General features: G+C 39.4%; 1 protein-coding gene across 2 annotated transcripts; it reads right to left on the bottom strand.

Annotated features, from left to right (window-relative positions):
- Nucleotides 1-13,841: 13,841 nt before the first annotated feature.
- On the bottom strand, nt 13,842-24,614 carry LOC131537471 (butyrophilin subfamily 1 member A1-like). Of its 2 annotated transcripts, XM_058770926.1 has the most exons (11): nt 24,587-24,614; nt 23,582-24,214; nt 23,306-23,375; nt 22,526-22,879; nt 20,566-20,838; nt 20,302-20,409; nt 17,855-17,896; nt 17,582-17,644; nt 16,781-16,825; nt 16,510-16,536; nt 13,842-16,255 (listed from the first exon to the last, which is right to left on the bottom strand). In XM_058770926.1, the coding sequence occupies exons 3-11, from the start codon at nt 23,361-23,363 to the stop codon at nt 15,720-15,722; spliced, it is 1,506 nt and encodes a 501-aa protein (XP_058626909.1). In that variant the 5' UTR covers nt 23,364-23,375; nt 23,582-24,214; nt 24,587-24,614; the 3' UTR covers nt 13,842-15,719. The 2 variants fall into 2 exon arrangements, with proteins under 2 accessions (XP_058626909.1, XP_058626908.1); XM_058770925.1 differs by having other exon boundaries at nt 23,306-24,214.
- Between the last annotated feature and the right edge of the window lie 89 nt (nt 24,615-24,703).

Below are 24,703 nucleotides of genomic sequence, written 5' to 3'. Positions count from 1 at the left end.
GACCTTACAGACCTCCATTAGTCCTGTCAGGAAATACAGATAAAAATATCAAAAAGATACCAAAAGATAAAAATAGCCATTCTACTTCATGCATTAGGAGAGCAAGCCTTGATCAGGGTGGTTTGAATGTTGTGGATTTTGCAACTTTGAATAGCATTTTAAATTGGTTGATAGTTCCTCTATGTGAAATATTTGTCCATTTATTTAATCAATTTGGTGGTATTATCTTTTTCTTAGAGGTATATACACGTGCGTGCCAAGAGCTCCTGAAAAACCACAACAAAGTGTGTTTGTGCACACCTGGTGAATAAAGCTCAGACTGATTCTGAAGAGCCATCTTATGCTCAGAAGCCTCGTGTGTGGGTTACACAGATAGATTATTTGGTGGCGGATCAGAAAAGACACAACATTGTGAGAGTTTGTGTGTGCTTTGAGTGCTTCAATTTGATTCATTTATTTCTTAAATGTGAATTTTTTACACTATTTTGTTTGTTGTTTTATAAATGTTTTGCCATTTTATACAGTACTTGGCATATTTTTGATTATCTACCGCTGCTCTCGCCTCACGGTGATGACGCGCTCCCTTTGTTCTCATAGACTGTAAAAAAAGATGGACGACACACCTTCACTCACTTCCATTGAAGAAAAGTGAAGCCGCCATCGTCCCAATAGAGTCGATCACAAGCACGCGCCCCTGACTCTTTTTTAAATTAGCCTGACTGCTCCCATTTTTGTCTGCTAGTTGCCATATAAGAAGCTTGTGTTGAAATAAGGTAAATACAACTCCAATCTCTTCCTGAAGATCCCGAAAAAGTCCATTTGCACCTCAGTTCACTCAGAGAAGCGGTCAGTTTCAGCTGTCAGTCATCACGTCACTCTCCTCTTTTTATAGCATCACATAATTAACTAAAACCAAACTTATTTAAAAAACGAACACTTGAACTTACGTAGGCGTGATTAAAAACTACATCAAATGACAGAAACCATGTTTGAAAACAACATATTTGAAGTGAAATTTAATTATTTAGTTTGTCTCACATCCATTAGATTACATGGAGAGGGCGGGGTTTATCACCTATACTGGGACCAGCCACCTGGGGGCGATCGAGATCCGATGGCTTCACTTGAGGACTAGTGCGGCACACGTGTTCGTTCTGTGTCGAGTCTGCTGAGGTAAACAGCTCACGCTACATCCCTTAACTGTAAAATTCTGTTTAAAGCAACATTTTACAGGGTCACTTCTGACTGCTCTCATGAGATAATCATGTTTACACAATACAAATGTACTGAGGGATAAGTGCTTAATAACATCTTAAGCTGTTCAAAGATCTTATAATATAAACAGAACCATGTATTTCACAATCGCGTGTAATGAAAGCGGTCATATCTACATGTACAGATCAACAGTAATCAAACTTTACTTACCGGCAGTGCCTCGTTAAGTGCTGTTAATATGATGGAATGACATGACAAACTAAACATGCGCTACCATGTGCTGCGCACTAGAGGTCTGCGCGGGACTGTTTTTTAAGTCCCGCTCCCGCCCGCTCCCGCGAGGTTATATCCCGCACCCGCCCGCTCCCGCGATATATTTACTCTTTGTTCACCCGCTGTCCGCTTTGAATAATTTTCTTCCCGACCCGACCGTTCCCGCTAAATTTAGATCTTGTTTCCAGAATCACACATTTAAATTTCCTCTACTGAAAGAAAGAAAAATAGGCTAACAAATAAAAGTGTAGTCTGCACAAAATTGTATTTGTTATTTTATTCGTCGTCAAGAGTCTTTTATTGACAGCAAAATGTTAAACGAATTTTGTGTCTTAAGACACGAAATTCGTTTAACATTTTGCTGCCAACACAGTAGGAAAAAAAAATTGGCACAGAGAAAATAAAAATGTACAAAAATTGTATTCCTTATTTTTATTCGTCTTGTCAGGATACAGTTCGTTTAACCTTTACAACAGGAACAAGTGTCGCAGATTAAAAAAAATGTAGGTTGTACAAAAATGGCCTATTATAATTTTATTCGTCTTGTCAAAATACTAAATTATTTTAACATCTTCCTGTAAACACAGTAGCTAGCCTAGGAAAAGTGACGCGGAAGAAAAAAAAAAATAAATAAATTGGACATGTGTCATTTAAAATTATAGGCTAAGCAAAATATAAACAAAACCGAGTTGAGCGTTCTTCAAGGAGAGCGCATCCACACTTTGCTCCATCTTTATTCTGCTCTGTCACTCATCGACAACCTGCCTGTTCTGTCTGTGGGCCGTATATTCACTGGTAGGCTACAGCCTGCTCTGAGCATCGTTATACACATGCTGCGCACAGACCTCGCAAATAAAACGAAGCACTGTTTCATGGGTGCTGCGCGTGCATAACAGTCCCGTGCAGGCTGTACCGGTGCTTGAATAAAGCGCAGATATGTTGTTCTGAAAAGACGTCGGGAACGGGATATTGTTAGACCGCCCGCTCCCGTTCAAAATGCCGCAGGAATGCAGACCTCTACTGCGCACACTATTCTTCTGAATGCAGAAACCGAATAACATTAATACAAAATGACCAGTAGGGGGAGCAAAAATGCTAAAACAGGCAGAACCAGAACAGGCTTTCAGCACATATTCTGTCACAATCTGTTTCTAACAGCAAACACTCAGATTAAAGTGAGATGATCTGATGATCCTGAATGCCTTGTTTAATTGGTATTGATAGTCTATGGCTCATCAATGTTATCAGAGGAGCTGAAAAGACTCTTTATTTCATGTCAATAGATCCTCTTTTCACCTCATTCGTTATGCTGATGTCTTCAGATCAGTAAATTGCCACATTAAGCTAATTTTATTGGTGTCAACAGACTTAAGCACGATCAACTCTTGGGTTAGAAACTACAATCAGAGATCTCACTTACCAAACAATAGCTTTATTATCTTTCAAATTCTAAAAAAGCTAAATCAAAATGGTACATATAAAGTGCACCACATGCAAAGCATGCAATGACTGGCAACTTTAACCATTGAAAGGATACTACGACAAATATATTCCTTTCCTTATTCAAACTGATGTTTTAATGAATATGTTGAATTTATTGAAAGGATAGCCCCTTCAGATGTGACATCTCATTTTTAAGGGGGTCCTAAAAACACAAAAACAAAATATTACAACATAAACAAAACAATCATACAAAACATGTACAAACACAAATATGCTAAACAGAAGACATGCTCAACCAGTCCCTCACACCCACAGCAGGATTACAATACAATCAATGTCAGAATCAACAAGAAAACTTAAAAGCATACACAAAATAGTTTGAGATAAGAAAATAAAGATGACCTAAAACAATAAAGGGAAGCAACAGATATCAAAGACTGAGGAAGATTATTCCAATAAAATGGAGCTTTATATTGAAACGACCTATGTCCGGAATAAAAAAGTACGGAAAATTGTACACGTCTAAGTGAATAAGAAGATCTGTCTGGAACCAAGTACTGTTTCAAATACCAAGGACAATAATAATAATAATAATAATGAATCAATAATAAGAAATTGTCTTCTTGATTTAGGATGTAACCAATTAAGCATATTATACACATGGATTGCGGAAGCGGGGGGGCCGCCCCGGCAACTTTTGAGGTCTGGTACAAATTATGACATTCAAAAATACATAGGCTACAGGCTCATATGGATTACTCGTTAAAAGATTGCGATCTCGATTCAAACACTCTCAATCTTATTGCTATGTCGATGAGACCATGTCTATTAAACCATTGAAATCACAGTCACATCTGAATATTTAAACCTGCTCCAGAGAGAGCAGCGCTATAAACTTTTTTTATTAATAATAATGAAAGTATTAGGATAAAAGTTTAGATATGATAGATATGACTGAATTCACGACAAATGCAACAAACTTAATAATGCATTTTTGTCATATATAAAAGCACTTGAAAAGCATTGATTTTGAGCTGGACTGCTGGAAAGTTACTGCTAATAAATTCGGTGATCATTTCCTCACCTTCATGTCGTTCCAAACCTGAATGAATGACTTTCTTCTCTTGTACACAAAAGATTGTTTAGAATGTTACCAAACCATTTACTTTCTACTGTATGGACAAAAAATCCTTGAATTTCTCAAATTATGTTCCACGGAAGAAAGAAATTCATACAGGTTTAGAATGACATGATGTGGAGTAAATGATGACAATTTTCATTTTTGAGTGAATCTCCGTTTAAGAACTTTATTATTTGTAAATAATAAACACCTAATTTATATAAGACACTGATATTTATCTTTAATCAGGCCCTTATTAGCATTTTACTTCAATTAAAATTCATTAGAACTAGACATCTAAAAAGAAAGAAGTCCTTGTTTATAATCCAGAGTTTAGCTGTTACGGGGCTGACGAGACGTGAGACGTGCGGATCCATATGCAGACTTTTGAGCAGAGACATGGTCATAACAGGCAGGGTCGAACAGTGGCAAACAGGTATAACATGGACGAGACAAAGAGTAAACAAAGACAAGCGTGGGTCGACGATTGGCGAACAGTATCCAAAGGAGCTAGACAGGAGAGGTAATCCAAAACGTCAGCGATAGTCCAGGCAGGGGAAAACACAATCCGACAAAGGCAAGGCAAGACTAGGAAAACTAACGGGGCTCTGTAGGGCAGCAATAATGCATACAATACTCGGCCCTGAGGCAGAGAAAGTCCAAGGCTTATATAAGGCATGTAATCAGTGCAATGTGTAATCTGTGACAGCTGTGTGTGATCAGTGCCATGAGCTGTGTGCGCGTGTCGTCAGTGCAATGAATGATGGGAATTGTAGTCTGGTGAAACACAACGGTAGTGTACTGCAGTGCAAGAGTCCATGTGATGAGCGGGTGACCTCTGGTGGAGAGTGAACGGAAGTGCATGGACAGGATTCGTGACATTAGCTGACTAGTATTAGTAGGATGGTGGTCACAAGTAAAACCATGGTCCTCATTAACATAGTTATGTGGTTTTTAAAATAAGTAATAAGTAATAATAAACTAAAATTTGTAGTTAAAAAACTAAACATGAAGAAACTACAAAACATCTTCTATAAAATTAAAATATTCCACAATATGTAATAACAGTAACATTAATAATAAATACATTTCTGCCAACACAGAGGTTATTTGTATAGTGTTAATAAATTCAAGTTAAATTACTATGGTGCTGATGGTGACAAGTGTATTGGCGTTTTCCAATATACCTCATTATTGTGGCTGTTTTCAGCCAGCATCACTACAAAACTTTTAATGTTCTCATATCACACGACTGTATAACATTTCTGTGTCACATTTGAATGGATCAAGCGACTTGCGCTGTTTATCACTTAAATCATAAATAAATCATTGCTCTGCTGGAGACTGATCCCGCTCTTTGACGCGTGGCTGGCGGATGCATCGGGGATGTGCAAAGAGAGACATTGTGAGTCAGCAGCTGGCTGGGGAACAGTGCAGGATGATTTGTAGTGCATGAGCATGTAAACATACGTGTAGTACTGAGTGTTTTTGTGGGATTTGTGTACACACAGCAGTGTGTGTGAAAAGTGTCTAGCGCGCATAGAGGAGGAGAGTGTGCTACTGCAGGTGGTTTGTACAGGCCCACTCACCTGTGTGTAGCACACTTCGAATTGCACGTTACATGTTACAGGAGGTAGGGGGTTTGTATGGGGGTTCAGAGAGGGGCGGGTGATTTGAGTTCAGGGCTCTCACAGCCTGGGGGAAAAAGCTATTGAGCAGTCTGGCAGAGCGGGCTCTGATGCTCCGGTACCGTCCTCCTGATGGTAGGAGCTGGAAGAGACTGTGGGAGGGATGTGTGGAGTCCTTCACGATACTATTGTTGTGTCATCAGTGAACTTGATGATGTGGTTGGAGCTGGACTTGGCAGTGCAGTCATGGGTCAGCAGTGTGAAGAGCAGCGGGCTGAGCACACAGCCTTGTGGGGCACCTGTGCTCAGTGTGGTAGTGCTCGAGGTGTTGTGGCCGACACGGACTGACTGAGGTCTTCTGGTTAGAAAGTCCAGGATCCAGTTACAGAGGGAATTGTTAAGGCCCAGCAGGTTTAGTTTATTTATGAGCTGTTGTGGGATTATTGTGTTGAATGCTGAGCTGAAGTCAATGAACAGCATTCTAACATAAGAGTCTTTATTTTCTAGGTGGGTAAGAGCCAGGTGGAGGGTGGAGGAGATTGCATCGTCCGTAGAGCGGTTCGGACGGTATGCAAACTGGAGCGGATCGAGTGTGTTGGGGAGGCTGGTTTTGATGTTGTGCATGACTAACCTCTCAAAGCACTTCATTATGATTGGAGTCAGTGCTATGGGACAGTAGTCATTTAGACAGGACACAGGTGATTTCTTTGGTACCGGTACATTGATGTCCTAAGACACGAAACGATCGGATGGTTTTACTCAGGTGGTTATCTGACTCTTTTCATAGCTTCATTCTCTGGTTTCCTGATGGTTTCATCCATCAACTCTCATTTGCCCTTTCCCCATGTATGAGTGATTGTATGTTTGTTAGACTAGTTTGTGTTAGTGTTTAGTTAATAAAACTCTTGTGCACAAATTACATGAGTTTCTGGTTCTGCCTTGCAAATTAATGTCCCTTTACGATTTTCAATCCTTACTACATGCTCTAATGTATTATACTCAGGAAAGTATTTTCTGTGGCCAAGAAAATATCCTTTCTTAGAGTTGATATGAACTTACACTGAATGTTCGCTGGACGGACAGATCAGTTGATGGCAATTTCATTCTGCTACAGTTGTTACTGTCAGCCGATATAAATAATTGTAATTAATCATAATTAATTGGAATTATTTATATACAATTCCCTTTTAAGCTAATTTGCAACATCATGCCACTTGACTTGAAGTTGGTATGGAACACTTTCAGCTCTGTCTTCAGTTGCTGCTCCTACTCAACACCATAAAAGTCACACAGTGTGTGTATGGCTTGGACAGCCTCTGTGTTTGGTGTGCCCACCCAGCTGTCATGAACTGTCAGGCTGTGGAATGACTGCAGTATTTTCCCTGTGGGCATCGTCCCATCTACTTTAAATCTTCTTCTGAGTTCCTCTGTGATTGTATCCAGGAACGTGAAGTACACCTCGGCTCGGCAGAACTCCTCAACAGTTTGTAAAGTATGGCTGTCTTGAGCAGCTGTGGCACTATGCAGATATCGTGTGCGCACTTTCCTTTTTCTTCCATGGCCAGGAGGTACTGTGGGAATGTCGATACCTGCATCGTCTGCCTTTTCAGTGGCTTTCTGGAATATGGTTTTAAATTCCTCCCCAGAGCTCAGATTCTTTACTGTGTCCGGCACACCGTCTGTTACTGTGCAGGCAGTGGAGAGATCCAGATCTTTTTGTTGCAGAGCATCAGCGGCGACTCCAGTTACCTGGAACACTGTGGTGGTGATTTCTAAGCAAACAAGGAATTCAAAGTCGATAGCCCTCTGGTACATCTTTGCATCACCAGCAGCTGTGTCAGGTGGGTCTGACTCACTGATGTCTGTCAGCAGCTTGATTAAAGCCCCATCATATCCTTGACCCCTGATGTTCTTCAAATCAAGTCCATTGTCTCGAAGGAGAGAGATGACAACATTCTCCAACTCTTTCCCTGTTGTGGACTCAACAGTGCAGACCTGGAGAAAACGCTCCTTAATTTCCATGTCGCTTACGTAGCGAACTACAAAGGATACTTGCTCTTTGTAAGAGACATCTGTGGTCTCATCCAGAAGGATGGAGAAGATTTGAGCATCTTTGATTTCATTCTGTATTTCCCTCCTAATGAAGGTACCTAAGGACATTATTATGTCATTCTGACTCCTGTTTGAGAGAAGGGACACTTTTCATGGAGGCTTGTGTTTCCTGGATGGCATCCAAATGCACCTTCATTACGCTATCATACAGGGCCAATGTTTTCACAAGTTCAATGAAGTTGCCTTGGTTGGCACTTGAGCTTGACTCATCTCCTCTAAAAGCAGATACAAGGTAATATCAATCAAACGTGTTAGGATTTCCCTGTCCCTTTGTCTTTCTCTCTCTCGTGTTGCTTTCCCCTGAATATCTGATGTATCAAAAGCTGCTTGTAGAGCTTTTTTGGAGTATATATTCCATCTCACCATGCTCATCATATGGGCCTCTGTGCTGGCATGCTCTTTAATTTTTCAAATGGCACTCCTCTATGTCTTCCAGGCTGTTTTGTTCTTGAATTTTTATTTTCTTAGAAAAATGCGACAGCTAAAGCAGTACATGGCATCATTTTTGGGTGAATACTCTAACCATGAGCGATCCGTGTACCATCTCCTCAGGAAAGACCATCCGGCTGGCAAGGTCCGACTTTCTCACACATTTCAATATATCTGTCACTATAATTAATATTAAATGTCTGCATGTGGACAGGATCTGTATGACAATTCAAAACCATTAGTTTTGCAATTACATCCTCTTTATTTGCAGCACTTCTATGCTGGCTTTCTTCTCTTGTTTCTTCTGGTGGAAACTCTCCTGCAGTAGCTCCTCTATCTTGTTCACCAGAAAATTCTTGCACATCATCTATCGCTTCTAAATCTGAATTACTACTTCCTTCCTTTTCTTCTTCCCTGCTACAAACTGGCCTGATCCATGAAGTGAGTGAGCTCCTACTCTTGGCTGCCTGCTGTCGCTCCCTCTCCTTCTTTTTCTTAATTCTCTCCTTACGAGGCATTGCAATGCAACCACCAATAATCAGAATTCACATAAGTACAAAAAACAGTTTTGATCTTTAAAACCGTCATGACCGATAGTACGTTAAAAGTGCATTTTAGTTCATCTTCACGGTGTCTCAATATAGCACAGTTGAGTACACTTATGTGACAGGATGAGTTTTATTATGGTTTGTGGATTCATTAGAATCCATTTCCATTTTAATCTTTGCATCTGTCAGTTGGGAAGACACGCCCACTGGCGTTGAGTGGCATTTTTGTCATTGATTACACCTGGCGACTCAATCATTGAGGTGCGTTTTAGTGGAGGCCCAGAGGCTTCATAAGAAGCAAGTTGAAGTGTGGCATGATCATTCTGCTCTGGGTTCCCATCTTGTGGGCCGTAAAGGTCCAGGTGTTTATATGTCCTGTCACTTTCCCCTGGTAAGTTGCCTGATTTGCTGTTCCTTAAAGTTGCAGTTTTGTATTCTAAATGTTTGTTATTAGGGATGTGTGTACGAAGTGATGAGCGCAGGTAGCGTAAAGCTTACTGTTGTCTACGAATGAGGTAAGAAACTTGTTATTGTGGGTTTCCTTTCTTGTGAAGGGGGGGTTGTTTAAAGTGGATGTCTATTTGTGTTTTTATATTTGTATTTTAGGTGCGGCCTGAGAGCGCTAGGTGTTGTTTCATAACCCTGTGTGTACGGTTGATTCGGTTTCATCTACGGCTGTTCATACGGCTGCTATGGTCTTTGTAACCTGTGGGTATTTAATTGGTAAACTGTTGATGAGACCATTCTCTAGCATGTTTGAGGATTAATGATTTCTGTGTCAAATAAATGTTTTATTTTTGTAAGTCACGTCTCTTGCTCATTCAGTAGAATCGGACCTGTGTTTCCTTGAGTAGCACCTGAGGGTGCGTAGTATTTCCCTGGGTGCAAGTCCTAGGGTGGCGTAGTCGTCTCTCCACTGTTTCTGTTGTGTGACGCCTCCACCTTGCCACACTTAGATGATCTTAAGTTTATCTTAAGAAGTACTAAAGGATAATTTTTAGTATATTAAGTACAAAATTAGTGTGCAAAAATAGAGCACTTTAAGTATATTATGGAAATGCACTTGTTTTTCACCTGGGTAAAGCCATACCGTTAGCATATCCAACATGTATCTGCCTACCTGGCAAAAACCGTGCGGCGGACCAGGGACGTTGGTCTCTTGAAGGTGCACTAAGGTTGGTCACTCTCTCCCATGCACTACACTTTCCTTAAAATAAACCAGCAATGAAAAATTAATAAAATATTGTGAAAAGTACAGTTGCAGTGAAAAGTTTTAATTGTGCCAGAGTTTTTCCCTTCCCTAAATATATATGTATACGAACGGAGAGTATAGAATTACTAGATTCAAAAATTAGCTTGCTAGCAAATACATGCATGTAAACATTAACCATGCTGTGACCATATAATATGATTAAATGTTAATAAATTAAGTGTATCAGCAGATAGCCATCATAAATCAAAGAAGAAATTTCACTTTTTGACACTTTGTGTCAAACTCAAATGCAGTTTCGGGGGTTTTGACCAGCGAATGTGTGCAATTTGTCCATTTAAACGGCGGCATCACATTACGTTTTCATCAACAGGTTACAAAGTTCGTTGTTGCGCTCAGTTTTTCCTGTTGTAAACAGCCGCGGTTAAGATGATTTCTGACGGGCTGTACACTCCGCTGTGATGTGACCCTGTTCCCCTCACACACACACACGACATGTAAGAAAGGCCATCCCTCGAAAGTGTACTCTTCCAAACCCTCCCGCTTGTGTTCGTGAGTTGGACTGTTCCAAAACTTTCCGCGGAGTAAAAAAACAAGACCGTATTGAGGCTGGATGTGTAGATGTTTATAGTTCAAGATAAATTGGTTAGAAGTGCCCCGTTTAAGGATTGTGTGGATATATGTGTGCGTACAACTAATCGTAAGTATATTTACATAATTTATTGGATGATAATTTCACGAGAGAGATTAATGACCGCTATAGCAGCATTCCGCCTAAATGTTTACATTGTTAATTATATTTGCACATTATTCTGTTGACAAACGTTATAATTCTCCTGTGTTATTTGTCTGTTAGAGTATTTAATGTTATATTGCATATTAAGCTATAATGCATAGACTCAACGCATCTCAGGGAACATGTTCGGGCACACACTTGCAGTAGTGCAATCATTTTAAAGAACTTCGATTTGTATTTATCTATATTACATTTATATTAAGTTCAATAATATATCATTTACAATTCTGTTACTTATGAGTATTTAAGTACTGTTGTAAAGATCTGTTAATGAATATTTGTGTACTCTTTTATATTTCCAGAACCACACCCATCTTTGCACAATAAATCACCCTGAAGTACATTCCTGGTGTGAGACCTAATGTTCTGACCGGACATCCTGTAGCCATTCAATGAATCCGAACCTGAGTTAGACAAGTAGAAAGCAGTTTTTTCATGACACGTTACACCCAAAACTCCGCGTCTGAACAGTCAATAGCAAATATTTGAACAAATAACAAAACATACTTGCAGTCGCTGAATCAGAAGCGCCAGATTGTCAGAGGAAAGCCGTGGAATAGACCCTTTTTTTTTTTTTAGAAATAGCCCATAAAATGCGTTGCACAAATTCGAACATATGGGTTGTGCTGTTCTGTTGTAAACAAATCTTAACCACTGATTCCTAATTGCATCTACTTCCGGAAGGCCAAATAAAGTGCTTTTGCTTTCGCACAGAAACACACAGCGTCTCCCTGACGTGACTGCATCAATACTACTGCGGTCACTGAAACCACGCCGCCTTTCTTGGCGTGACCATTTGAATGGCATTATGCAAATATTTCCACATTGTGACGTAGACATGTGGGGGCGTGTTTGAATGAGCCGTTTTAGGAGTGCGTGGACGAGTCTATATCGAGTCTTTATCAAAATATCTCTTTGTTTTTGAGACTTTAGTCTTTGCAACTTCAGGGATCTTATCGATGCACGAACAGCTTGTAACACTCCAAAGACTAACTGATTTTTACCGTACATTTCTGCCATATGTACATCAACTTGACCACTGATAAACTACTACTAAATATATTGCCTGGTTCCCTGATTATCGATTACCTGGATTATCCCCTTTGTTTTGGTTGCCTGATCGGACTGATGTTTTTGCTTTGACCTACTGCCTGCCTGCTCACTCTCTCCTTTTGGATTACTCCTTTGTATGTTGACCGATTGGACTGCTTTGGTTTTGACCCTCTGCCTGCCTTCTCGTATATGTTTGTTGCAACTGCCTTTAAGAAACCACCGCACATGGATTGTAACTCGGCCTCAGCGTCCTCGTTACAATGCATAAATTGTGACATAATCCAAATACAATTGTAAATCTTGCATTGTGCATTCACGAATGCACAGTGACTGCCAAATTTCAAATGAAAAAGCAAACTCCATTTGCAACTGTATTTCCTATGCCTTACGAGCTATGAGTCAGATTTAATTAGAAATATTAATTACCACGTCTGCTTTTTCACTTTCGCTGCATCGTGCATGTAACCTGCCAAAACTCAAATGAAATCGTAATTCCTTTTGCATTTGAATTTCCCATGGCCTGCACGGAAAGCCATCAGTTCGTGCGTGTACAAACAGACAGTGCAACCTTCTTGGAACCTTGCACAATAAATAATTCTTCTTTTTTAACCCAAATGAAGCAATTATCCCCTGCTGACAGCGGTTAAGAGCCACAACGGTACGCACAATAGGTCAATATTTACTATTAACCAAACGCTTTTCTCAATAACTCACTGTTTATACACCGAATGATGCGAGTAAACAGACAGTGCAATTCTACACTTACTACCGTATATTTTATTCCTCACTTTTAATCTGTAATAGAGAGAGAGTCACGCCTGCCTCAAAATCTTTTACTGGAACAAAGTTGGCTTGATGTTGGATGTTCGATATTGACAAATTTAGGGACCATCTCTAAAGTTACATACGACATTGGTAACACTTTTCTAACTTCTACAGTCAAGAAACCAACTGTAAAGTGTTCATGTAGGTGTTAGTTATAATTAAACTGTAAATCACATGGAAATATTATTATTTCTGTACCGTATGGGTTCAAACACTATACAGTTGAACTCAAAAGTTTACATACACATTGCAGAATGTTAATTATTTTACTAAAATAAGAGGGATCATACAAAATGCATGTTATTGTTTATTTAGTACTGACCTGAATAAGATATTTAACAGAAAAGATGTACATATAGTTCACAAAAGAAAACCATAGTTGACACCTACATGAACACTTTACGGTTGGTTTCTTGACTGTAGAAGTTAGAAAAGTGTATACCAATGTCGTATGTAACTTTAGAGACGGTCCCTACAATTGCAAATATCGAACGTCCCAACACACGTATAATCAATTTATATTGTATATTTACATCTAAAGTTTGAGAAAACAGACTGACTTCTGTTTTTATGATGCAGCGATCAGTATTCCAGCAGTCACAATGAGCACATTTGCACCTGAAATCAGGATGACTGATGTCCTTCTAGAATTAAACCTTTTACCAACAAAACAAAGACTCACATATTGAGCACACATACAAATATTTATATATAAAGGTGCTGAATGAAAGACGTTACAGTACTGCACTTACATCAGACGTAACTCTCTATCAGAAAGGATGATTATCACCGATTAGCTTCAGAAGACTTGGACAAACCTTGAGTTGTATGGACTACTATGATACTTATTTAATCCTTGTAATGATGGTGAGGCGAGGGAGAGTAGGATCCAAATGCAGTAGTCATGTTACCTTCAACACCGAAGCTTCGAAGTTTGTATAAAAAAAACAACACATTTCACATTAAAGCACTGTATCGGAGCTTGATTCGTTTTGCCAAAAACGAATGCTCGAAGCAAAGCTCAGCGCTGTTTCCATCACATTATATTACATTATGTGTTAGCATTGTTTTTTTTTTTAATATCGTAATTTATATATTAAGCTCAAATGAACTTTGCGTATGAAATAGTATTTTATTAAAACAGGCAGATCTTAGATTTAATTTATGAATTTGTTTCATTTATTTTACTGCCAGTACACCGACTGAAATGAATGACTTGACAATGACCATTATTTATACACAAAAAAATATAAAACAAAGAATCAGTTGTAGAACCAGATGTGACACCACCGTTGTAATTGAATACAGCACTTTGGAAGGTGCTATTCATTTTTATGACCACTAGATGGATACAGTTAACCGTGTTAAAAAGCTTTGAGTAATGATCCTTTTTCTGATACAATTGTGTTGAAAGCGTCGCTGGTTCAGAACACTTCACTTCACCATCACTAAAATGCAGCATTTATTACACAAACAATAATCCAAGAACAAGGAGTCAAAACCAAGAAACACAGATGCAGAACTGACAAAACCAACAACACATCCAACAAGACCATAGGAAACAGGAACACTGGAGTTTAAATACACAAGAGCTAACAGACTAACAAGACACACCTGAAAACAATCAGGGAACTAATCAACAAGAAAAACTACAAACAGAACAGGAAACAGGAACAAAACAGGGCAGAATGCAACCTAAAAGTCCAAATAACAAAAAAACACAAGGTACACAAAACTGTAACAGTCCTTTTAGGAGCTTGGCAGTAAAAAAATCAATGTTGTATAGAACAGAAAAAAAGCTCAGATAAAGAACAAGAACAGAAAACAAAATGAAAATTAAAACAGGGTTGGAAAATGCATAATGTTTGCTACAGTTACGCCTGTCGTTTACTCTGCTCTGGTGTTTTTGACCCTCGAAAACGGAGACTTTTGAAAACGCTGCAGACCCTATTTTAGTTTGAAAACTCCGGGGTTGCGTTTCAGTGTAAACGGACCAAAATGGAGACTTTTGAAAACGATGGCGTGGCTGCCCACATTAGCTCTGCGTATCCTTGACGGCCGTGTAAACAATAACATCATGCTCGTTGTTGTACCCATAGATATGTACGGGTAGATTCCCCATTCGACTGCTCAAAGCACGCAGATGCGTCCACCATCTAAATAATAGGGATCTACCTATTCATATGGTTGTACCTGCATGAATGGTCATGTGACATGCGTTTTCGGTTGTGTAGTGTATACGGAGATCGTTTCTGAAACGCCAGTGTAAACGGGGATCTTTTCATTCTAAAACGCCGTTTTAAAACTAGTGTAAACGGGTCCTAAAATGATCAACTCTAACTCCTCCTACAGCTTTAACTCTACAACCACCAAACTACCAACATCCAATACATTGACGTTACGTTCAAATGAGCCAAGACTATTCAAACTCCAGCTGTCAGAATTCAAACTTAAACTCCCAGAATCCCTTGAGACTCAATCAAGCTGCCCTTGTACGTAATAATCTGTCTATTAATCTACAGTATATCTGTCTAAAACATGCTAGCAATGTGGTGCTACAGGCAACTTCATAGCAACACTCTAGTATCCATCCAAACCAACCTAGCAACCACCCCAAGTACTCGAGCAACACGATAGCAACCACCCCATGTACCCTAGCAACCGACACGGGTACACTAGCAACCACATAGTAACACCCTATCCACCACCCCAGGTACCTTAGCAACTGCATAGCAACATCCTAGTCAACTATATGTTTTTCTAATAGACTGTATCACCTTCAAAACATTTAGACTTTAATCTTTAAAACTACTTAAAACTTCAAACTAGTTTAAACTCCTTCAACCTGCAAGCTTTTAAATCCACTTCAGACAGGTCAGGCATTCTCAAGCCAGCCTCAAAGTTTGTTCACAAACTTTAGTCGTCTAGTTTATATTCATTTAAAAAGTCATTTCAGTCATTTAGAAGACTTTAAATGAGACCATATTTTCAAAATTTTGACTGGTAGTAAATATTTATTATTAAATAGTTATTGTGCATGATCATGTAAATTCATTCACTGATCTCATTAGTAATCATCACAGATGATCAATGGTGTAGAGTTTTTATTCCAATAACACCCCAAACAAACAAATGGATAGAGTTTCTCATTAAAACACTGATTAGTGAAAGAGTAGATATGAGACATGGACTCCACGTCATAAAAAGAGACGAGACCCTCCTTATAATCCACAAACACACCGACCCTCTGAGGATCTACACTCAGAGAAAGAAGGACATTTGAAGACTCACGAGCCCGATACTTCTCATTATACAGACTCACAGTCCAGTATCCATTCATAGAGCTCAGAGGGATCAAGCCCTTCCCAATAACAGATTCTCTGGCCACTCCTAAATACCACTTAGTTTGATCCTTCACCTGCACCTCAAAGTAAAAACACCCTGAGGTGAAGCCATCCTTCCCAAGAACAGCACGGTAATCATTAAATCTGTCTTTTCCCCCATCCACTCCTTCACGTCGTGTCTTTCCTTCCCTCACTTGTTTCCCATCATCAGACACGATGAGACGTGGATGAGCCGTGTCAGCATCCAGAATTACATTCACTGTTGGAAATATTGAAAAATCTGCTTTATAGATGAATATATAATGAAATAGCCATAATATTTTCAAAATATTTTATAGGAATCATGAGTACTTTACAAGATAAATAAATGTAACATTTAATACAATGTATTATAAACAATGTTTATTTAGTTATGTATGTAAAATAAGTAATTATAAATAATGTATATATTAAAATAATTATACCACAAAATATGCCGTTAATTAAAATAAATAATTTTGCCCTTTTACTCACCCGAGTGAGTTCTGAAATGCATGAGAGCTGAAAACAAAGTATGACATTATAAAGGGTTCATAACAGAATTCATCTTTAGATCAATAAAGTTATTTTTAACCACCACTTGAAGACAAACAAAATCCAAGATTTACACAGTTTATATATCTTGTAATAAAATACAATTAATCGAATACATATATGAATGCACAGCATATTCATTCATTGTTTTGCTAAATAATTTAAAAGTAATGACTTTATATTTTAATTAAGCCATATAAAACAAATTCACCTTTTGGTATAATTGTCTCCAGACTTCGTAAATGTTGATCACATTCTAAAGAAAATTATGAAAAAGAAGGTTAAAATTCTATCATTTCTTTTTACTCTGACAAACAAATCATGATCATTCAGTTGTGTTTATAGGATGTGTTAATGTCACAGCAGTGTACATCAGGGGCCATGAACTTGACCATAAAGCTGGTTTAGCTGCTAGCCAGGTAAGTTTCAGTTTAGTCTTAGGCACCATGAAAGTGGTTTGGCTTTTAGCGGTGTTCATCGCCATAGTATCTTGCGCTCCACGGCTAACCTGCTCTGGGGCAGGTTATGTTCTAGTTTCGTTTTGTCAACTCGCAACTAATTCTGTAACCCCGAGTTTGTTCAGCCACCATCATGATACAAGGTCCTGGTAAGTGTCAGTGTTTGGTTCTGTTTTGTGAACATCCAATCAGAGTTCTCACTCTCGCCGACGGGCCCTGACGCCGATTCAACATGTTGAATCGGGCAAACTTCCGCCAAAGTGAGCCCAACGAGAGCCGATGTGAGGAACACACCAAACAAACTAGCCTGACAGACGCTCGCCGACGGCCGACCGTCACCTTGGTGTGTCCCGGCCTTTAGCTCAATTTGTCTTTTTTGCAACCAGCCATGACAGTAACTGGATAAATATACATTATATAAATAACTGGTGACCACTTACCAGACCCAAGATATACACAACATAAATGAATGCACACAGTTAAAACTGTATTTTACTGTTGAAAACGGACTTTAAATGAATAATGAATTAATAACATAATAAAGACAGATTCACCATGTTGTATTCTTCTCTTCTCATCCTGTAGATGACTATGTTCATCCTGTAGTCGATTGTGTGCTGAAGAAAATTCAGAATAAAGACGCAAGAAAACAGAATTCAGACAAATAATAGAAAAATATAATTTCTGATTCAGGAACAACAAATTACAGGATCTAAGATATACACAAAAGTATATGAATAAACAATGCCTGTTAATGAAATACTTTGTGGATGAAAATAGACTTGACATTAATACTGAATTAAATTATTTAATAAAGACAGATTCACCCTGCATTAGTCTTCTCTTCTCCTTCTCTAGTCGACCGTGTGCTGTAGAAAATTCAGAATAAAGATGAGAGAGAAAACTGAATTCAGACAACAATTTTTGATTCAGGAACAATAACTACAAATTACAGGAAGATATACAAAAAAAGTGTATGAATACACAATGTCTGTTAATTAAATATTTTGTGGATGGACGCAGACTTGACATTAATACTGAATTAAATTATTGGTCACACTTTAGATTGAGGACCAATTCTCACTATTAACTACAACTTTTGTCTCAATTAAATAATTTGCTGCTTATCAATACTACTTAAGTGTTACGGGACCAACGAGAGAAGAGGCGTGCAGATCCATGTGCAGAGCGGCAAAGGGTTAATCTAAGAAACACAGGCAGAGATCAGGAAACAGGAAAACACGAGACAAGGCTAGACTAGACTATGAACTAAGAACTAGAAATTATGGCAGAAAACTGGCTCCGTAATGTAGCTATCACTAGGTGAGCGATTAAACGCTAAACAATTTCTTGGCGATCTGAGCAGGACACCCAGGCAGAACTGGCGAAGCAGGAAGCCAGGGCGGAGCCGAGAACCAAGGTGGAGCAGGGAACCAGGACAGAGCAGAGAACCAAGGCGGAGCAGGGAACCAGGGTGGAGCCGACGAAGCAAGCAGCCAGGGTGGAGCAGACCGAGCAGAAGACCACCAGAGCAAGACGGAAGACCACCAGACCGGAGCAGAGGACCACCAGAGCGGGATAAAAGACTACCAGAGCGGGACAGAAGACCACCAGACTGGAGCAGAAGACCACCAGAGCGGGATAGAAGACCACCAGACTGGAGCAGAGGACCACCAGAGCGGGATAGAAGACCACCAGACTGGAGCAGAGGACCACCAGAGCGGGATAGAAGACCACCAGACTGGAGCAGAGGACCACCAGAGCGGGATAGAAGACCACCAGACTGGAGCAAAGGACCACCAGAGCGGGATAGAAGACCACCAGACTGGAGCAGAGGACCACCAGAGTGGGATAGAAGACCACCAGAGCGGGATAGAAGACCACCAGACTGGAGCAGAGGACCACCAGAGCGGGATAGAAGACCACCAGAGCAAGACGGAAGACCACCAGACCGGAGCAGAAGACCACCAGAGCGGGATAGAAGACCACCAGAGCAAGACGGAAGACCACCAGACCGGAGCAGAAGACCACCAGAGCGGGATAGAAGACCACCAGAGCAAGACGGAAGACCACCAGACTGGAGCAGAGGACCACCAGAGCGGGATAGAAGACCACCAGACTGGAGCAGAAGACCACCAGAGCGAGAGCAGAGACAGACAACAGAGGCAGTGCATTCACGGTCTCAGGGACCGTGGCAGGGAACACAAAAAAATCATAGGTTCGCTGACTGAGACTGGACCGACAGACAGTACATAAACAGGTTCACTGACTGAAACTGGACAGAATGACAGTTCAAAATTGGGTTCAAAAACTAGGACTGGTAAGGCAGACGGTTTAACTGACACGCTTGGGGGAACAGAACAAGCAGCCAGTTCATGAATAGTCTCTATGGCAGTGAAAAAATAGTTACGAATTTCACAGCCCGCATCCTTGGGTGTGACAGAAAAGGCTGAGAGTTCAGAGGTAGCCTCCTTGGTTGGGTCGGGGCAGGACAATAGTTAATAACTGGCCTCCATGGCCGGATCAGAGCAAGGCAGGAGTTCACAGACGGCCTCCATAGCCGAGACAGGGCAGGACGAGGATTCATAGATGGATTCCACTGACACCTCTGCAGGTTCTACAGCAGTATCATCAGGAAACAGGGAGAGTTCATTACCAGGACAGGTACAGCGCTCATCTACGGTTCCTTCAACCGTGACATGACAGGCTGAAAGTGCATTGCTGGGCGCCACCACCACGCAAGGAGCTGAAGCGAGCACCGCTGCTTCGAAAGGTTCTGCAGCATGCACCGCCACCTCTGGAGAAACTGCAGCAGGCACCATCGCTTCGGGGAACACAGTAGCGGCGCCACTACCTCTAGAGGTTCTGCAGCATCAGCCGGCACCTCTAGAGACACCATAGAGGACGCTGCCACCTCGTGAGGTTCTGTGGTGGTGTACATAGCCCAAACACAGACACAAACACAGTCTCGTCAGAACTTCCTTCAGTTAAACAAGGAGAAAACTTAAGCCATTGCATTTGGATACAAAGATGAAATTCTCAAGGTGAATGCACACCTTAACTCTAGGGGTCAAACAACTAAAAATGAAGTCAAAAATCTTGGGGTGTTTCTGGAGACAGACCATAGTTTCAGTAGTCATATCAAAGCAGTAACTAAATCAGCATACTATCATCTCAAAAACATTGCAAGAATTAGATGTTTGAATTACCACTGTGTATCAAATGATCCCTATACTGTTTTATTTACATAATAACAAGAAAACAAGCATTTTACCTCTATTTTTAAGGACAAACACAGCTATCAGTATTCCAGGAATGACACTGAGCACAACTACAAATAAAATCAGGATGACTGATTTCCTCCAAGGATTAAACATATTACCTGTAAAACAGAACAGTAATCAAGCACACTGTGTAAATCAAACATATTTTGATGAGATGATTAAAATATATATATAATGTTCAGTTCTGAATGGTACATAGACAGTAAAATGTGTGAAGATGACAAAGAAATACATGAATAAAAGTGTCTGCTTACTTGAGATGATAATCAGTGCCTCCAGCATGTGTCGTCTCAGTTTGACTCTGCAGTGAATCTTGCTGTCTCTGTGATGTACAGTGATGGTGTGTTTCACACTGAATCTGTCTCTGTTTCTGTGTTTCTTCGTAGTTTCTGGACTCAGACTGACTCCTTCACTGTCCAGCCACTCAAGATCAGGTTCAGGATACCAACCTTTAGATTCACACTGTAGATGAATCCCTCCTGAATGATCAAACCCATCTACAGTGATCACTGGAGGATGTCCTATAGCTACAGGCCAACAAGAAGAACATGCTGTTGTTATTCTGGCTTTTTAAAGTTAGTTAGAGCATGGAATGCACTACATGACTTTTGACTCGATTTACAGTCTGCACAAATTGACGCTAGTTGCAGATTAGAGTTGACAGATTTAATAGAAAACCATGTAGTGTATGATGGTCAAACATGTTTGATAATTTCAGCCGATTTTACAACGCATATTGTTTTCATTTGTCACACGTCTCCTAGCAACAAGGCACACATTTCAGCATGAGTTTGTTGTGATCCTCGGTCATTTAGTGTATGATATGATGACCGGGAGGGGACGTCTTCGGTTCACTTAGTTTTGTCCTGGCCACGACATATTAACTCGTGGGAACGTGATATTATGTCGTGGCCACAAGACCATTATGTTGAGGGAACGACATATTTTTCTTGTGGCCATGAGTTTAATGCGTAAACAAACCTGCGTGACCACAGCAACCCGGGATTATAAGAGATGGATTTATTAATATTTTATTTTGAATTAAGACATTATCATATTCATTTCTATAGCAATTATTACATTATTAAATTATTATATTAACCATTGCCTTAGGCTACTGGACTGTAGGCTATTGCACGCGATGTAGACAGCATTCAGATTACGTTTTTCATGAATAAATGTTACATAAAGTACATAAAATAAAATAGGCCTACAAGAAAACATTATCCATCCCACAGTCTCGTAGCTGCGTCCATTAACTGATCGTCTTTTTCCGTAATATTTGTATATTATTATTATTATCATCATTGTTATTATTAGCCTATTATTATTTTTTACATTCGTTTTTTCACTTTATTTTGATCTCTTAACGTTACGTTCTGACTAGTTTTGTAAATAAGCCTACTGTAAATGCTCGACATGTCAATAAAGCTTTGATTATGCTGACTGGAATTTATAGCCTACTGGAAATGCAGTTTAAAGGTTGAATTCAACATATTTAACATATTTCGTTTTATTTCAGCAAATTAATAATTATAAATATTATAGCCTACATTTCGTTGAGGAATGAATCATTCACGTAGTTTCATTTGTAAATGAAGACACAAACACGCTCATTTATCATAAGTATTGGCATAATTGTCAGGCGTTTACAGTATTTGCTAAATATATGGTACCAAACACTAGCAGAATTATACAGAACATTAATTAGGTAAAGCGATACACGAATTGAAAGGGGAAATAATAAAATATTACATTTATATGAAGTAAATATAAAAATATAGCCCTAAATAAGTTAATATAATAATAATAATGATATACAAATATTAAATGAAATATTTAATGTAAAAAAAAAAATGTTTTATCCGTCTCTGATAATCCTGGGTTGCTGTGGTCACTCAGGTTTGTTTAGGCATTAGTCGTGCCCTCAAGATAAGAAGTCGTGGCCTCGAGAAATGGATGTTGTTCCCTCGACAAAATGATCTCATGGCCACGACACAATATCACGTTCCCACGAGTTAATATCTCGTGGCCACGACAAAAGTAAGTGAACCAAAGACGTCCCCTCCCGGTCACCGTAGTATGATGCCCAGTTTTCCTTTGTGACTTTCTATCAAAGTCAGTAAATGTATGATGCCTAGTGTTTTAAAATCTGTTGAGATTTTAAAAGTCGTGCAGTGTATTCCAGCCTTTAGTTTTCAATAGTTTTCTCACCTTCAACTGTGACATTAACAGTGGCGTCATCGTACCAGGATCTGGACTGAATAAAACACTTATAAAGTCCTCCATCAGAGACTTGGACTGATGAGAGTTTGAGTGAAGCATCTCCTCGCTGTAGTTCTTGATGAATCAGTTTTGTTCTCCCGCTGTAGGCCTGAATCTGGTCTGTGTTTCTGTCTTCATGATCCTCGTAGAGATGCACTAGTTGTGAGTCTTTCAGATCAAGTCTAAACCACTCCACTCTCATGTCCACAACACTGATGTTAGGTTTGACTGAACAGGGCAGAATCACATCTTCACCAGCTACAGCATATACAGCATCGGCAGGTCCAACTACTTCATACTGCTCTGTGAAAGATAAAGAGAGCTGGTCTTATTAAAAGTGAACCTCCTATCAACCTTCAAGGCCTACAGCGTTCCCATGTGAAGCAGTAACGGTCCTTCTCCTCACATCTCTGCTTGAAAACATTATTAAATGGCTCTTTGTAAATTTTATTCTAATTAGTCAATATTTCTGAATGAAGACAGCTGTCCATGGCAACGTTAAATAGCTGACCATTCATCCAGGAAGCCTACCGTTTCTGTTCTGTGAAGTTAATAGAACAATTTCAGCTGAGATCAAAATTTCACTTCATTTATTTACTCAATAACGTACAGTGAGCTGGTGGTTATCACATAAACTATAAACTAAACTGTAATTATAAATATAGTTCAGCCGGACAATGAATTGACACGAACACACACTTTAGCTCTTTACGTGGGTGTGAATATTACCTGATATTGAATCTGCAATTCCACTCACAATCAGCAGAGTCAAAAAAATTAACTTCATCTCTAAAGAACGCTGAAAATATGAAAAGAAAACATTATAATAAGCAGGCAACTCGTGTGTTAGCATGCATGTGTTGGCTCTGAATACATTTTACATAGGCTACACATCTACAATCAACTGTTTAAGTTAGTCCAGCGAAAGCAACGTATATGTAGCATTATTTGACTTTATCCTTTTTTAAATGTATTTATATGGTTTAGCATCATTTAAAGACCTACCTAACCGGTTAAACTCATCTGATCTCAAGTCACACTCATGCAAGACACACTTATTCAGGTAAATGTGCTTTTCGGTTGGTTTTAACTTCAACTGAGCAGCGGTGTGTTCACAGGAGTTTCTGAATAAATTACTGATATGGTTATATGATATTAACAAAATGTTGATAGGAGAGTTCGTAAAGATCGAAAGGGGAGCATCCTGCTTCGGTTTCACTTTCACTGTCTCCCTCTTGACAACGCCCTGCATACCCTAACTGCTGAACTCACTCTCCATTCAGACGTGTGTCTTCAGGCTTTTACTGCACAGCTTTAGCAGAGTAATGTGACTTTGATTATTTACTACAAAACTCCACGAGCACACTGTGGAAGAAATTCATATGCTATGGTGTGTTTTATTAATGATATGCTTATCTGAGTCACATGTTTCTTTGCTGATTGAACAGCACAAAGAAGAGCTACTGATCTTTAAGATGTGTGTGACAGTAAAAGAGCACACAATCCTAAATCTAATATGGAAGGGTGAAAGGGTGTTGGTGCGAGACCCAAGGACAGAATCGTTGGCCTAGAGAGATGAAGCTCTAACAGAGGAAGGATGCAGCCTCTCCGAGGGGTTTTATCACTGCTGAACCTCTCCTGCAAGAGAAGAAAACTCATTAAGGCAATTGGTATAATTGCATCTTATTCAGAATTTTGTATTTTTTATTTGCCACACCAAAACTTAGTAGTCAGTTTCCCATTAAAAGCAGTTAAAGTCATTTACTACTACAAGTTACATCTATTCATCCAGTATGTAAAGCATTCACTCGTATGTTATTGAATAAAAATATTATCACAACAAAATGGCACAAATTCAAAGTCATCTTTTCAACAATGAAGTGACGTGGAAGGGTTAACACAACAGAACCAGATCGATTAATATCCTGGCCACTAATTTGATTCGTTTCATTTGCAAAACAACAAAGTGGTGGAGTGTAACAAAGTGCATTCCTGAAGTATTCACTTCACTATTATGTTGAAATCAGGTTTCTTTGAGGAATAGAATTGATCTGAAATAGAAACCCTTTGTAACATTATAAATGTCTTTAGCATCACTTTTGATCATTTTATACAGCGGCTGGGAAC

The sequence above is a fragment of the Onychostoma macrolepis genome, chromosome 03, assembly GCF_012432095.1.
Source record: "Onychostoma macrolepis isolate SWU-2019 chromosome 03, ASM1243209v1, whole genome shotgun sequence".
Classification (NCBI taxonomy): Eukaryota; Metazoa; Chordata; class Actinopteri; order Cypriniformes; family Cyprinidae; genus Onychostoma; species Onychostoma macrolepis.
This window is presented reverse-complemented; position numbering and strand designations above follow the sequence as displayed.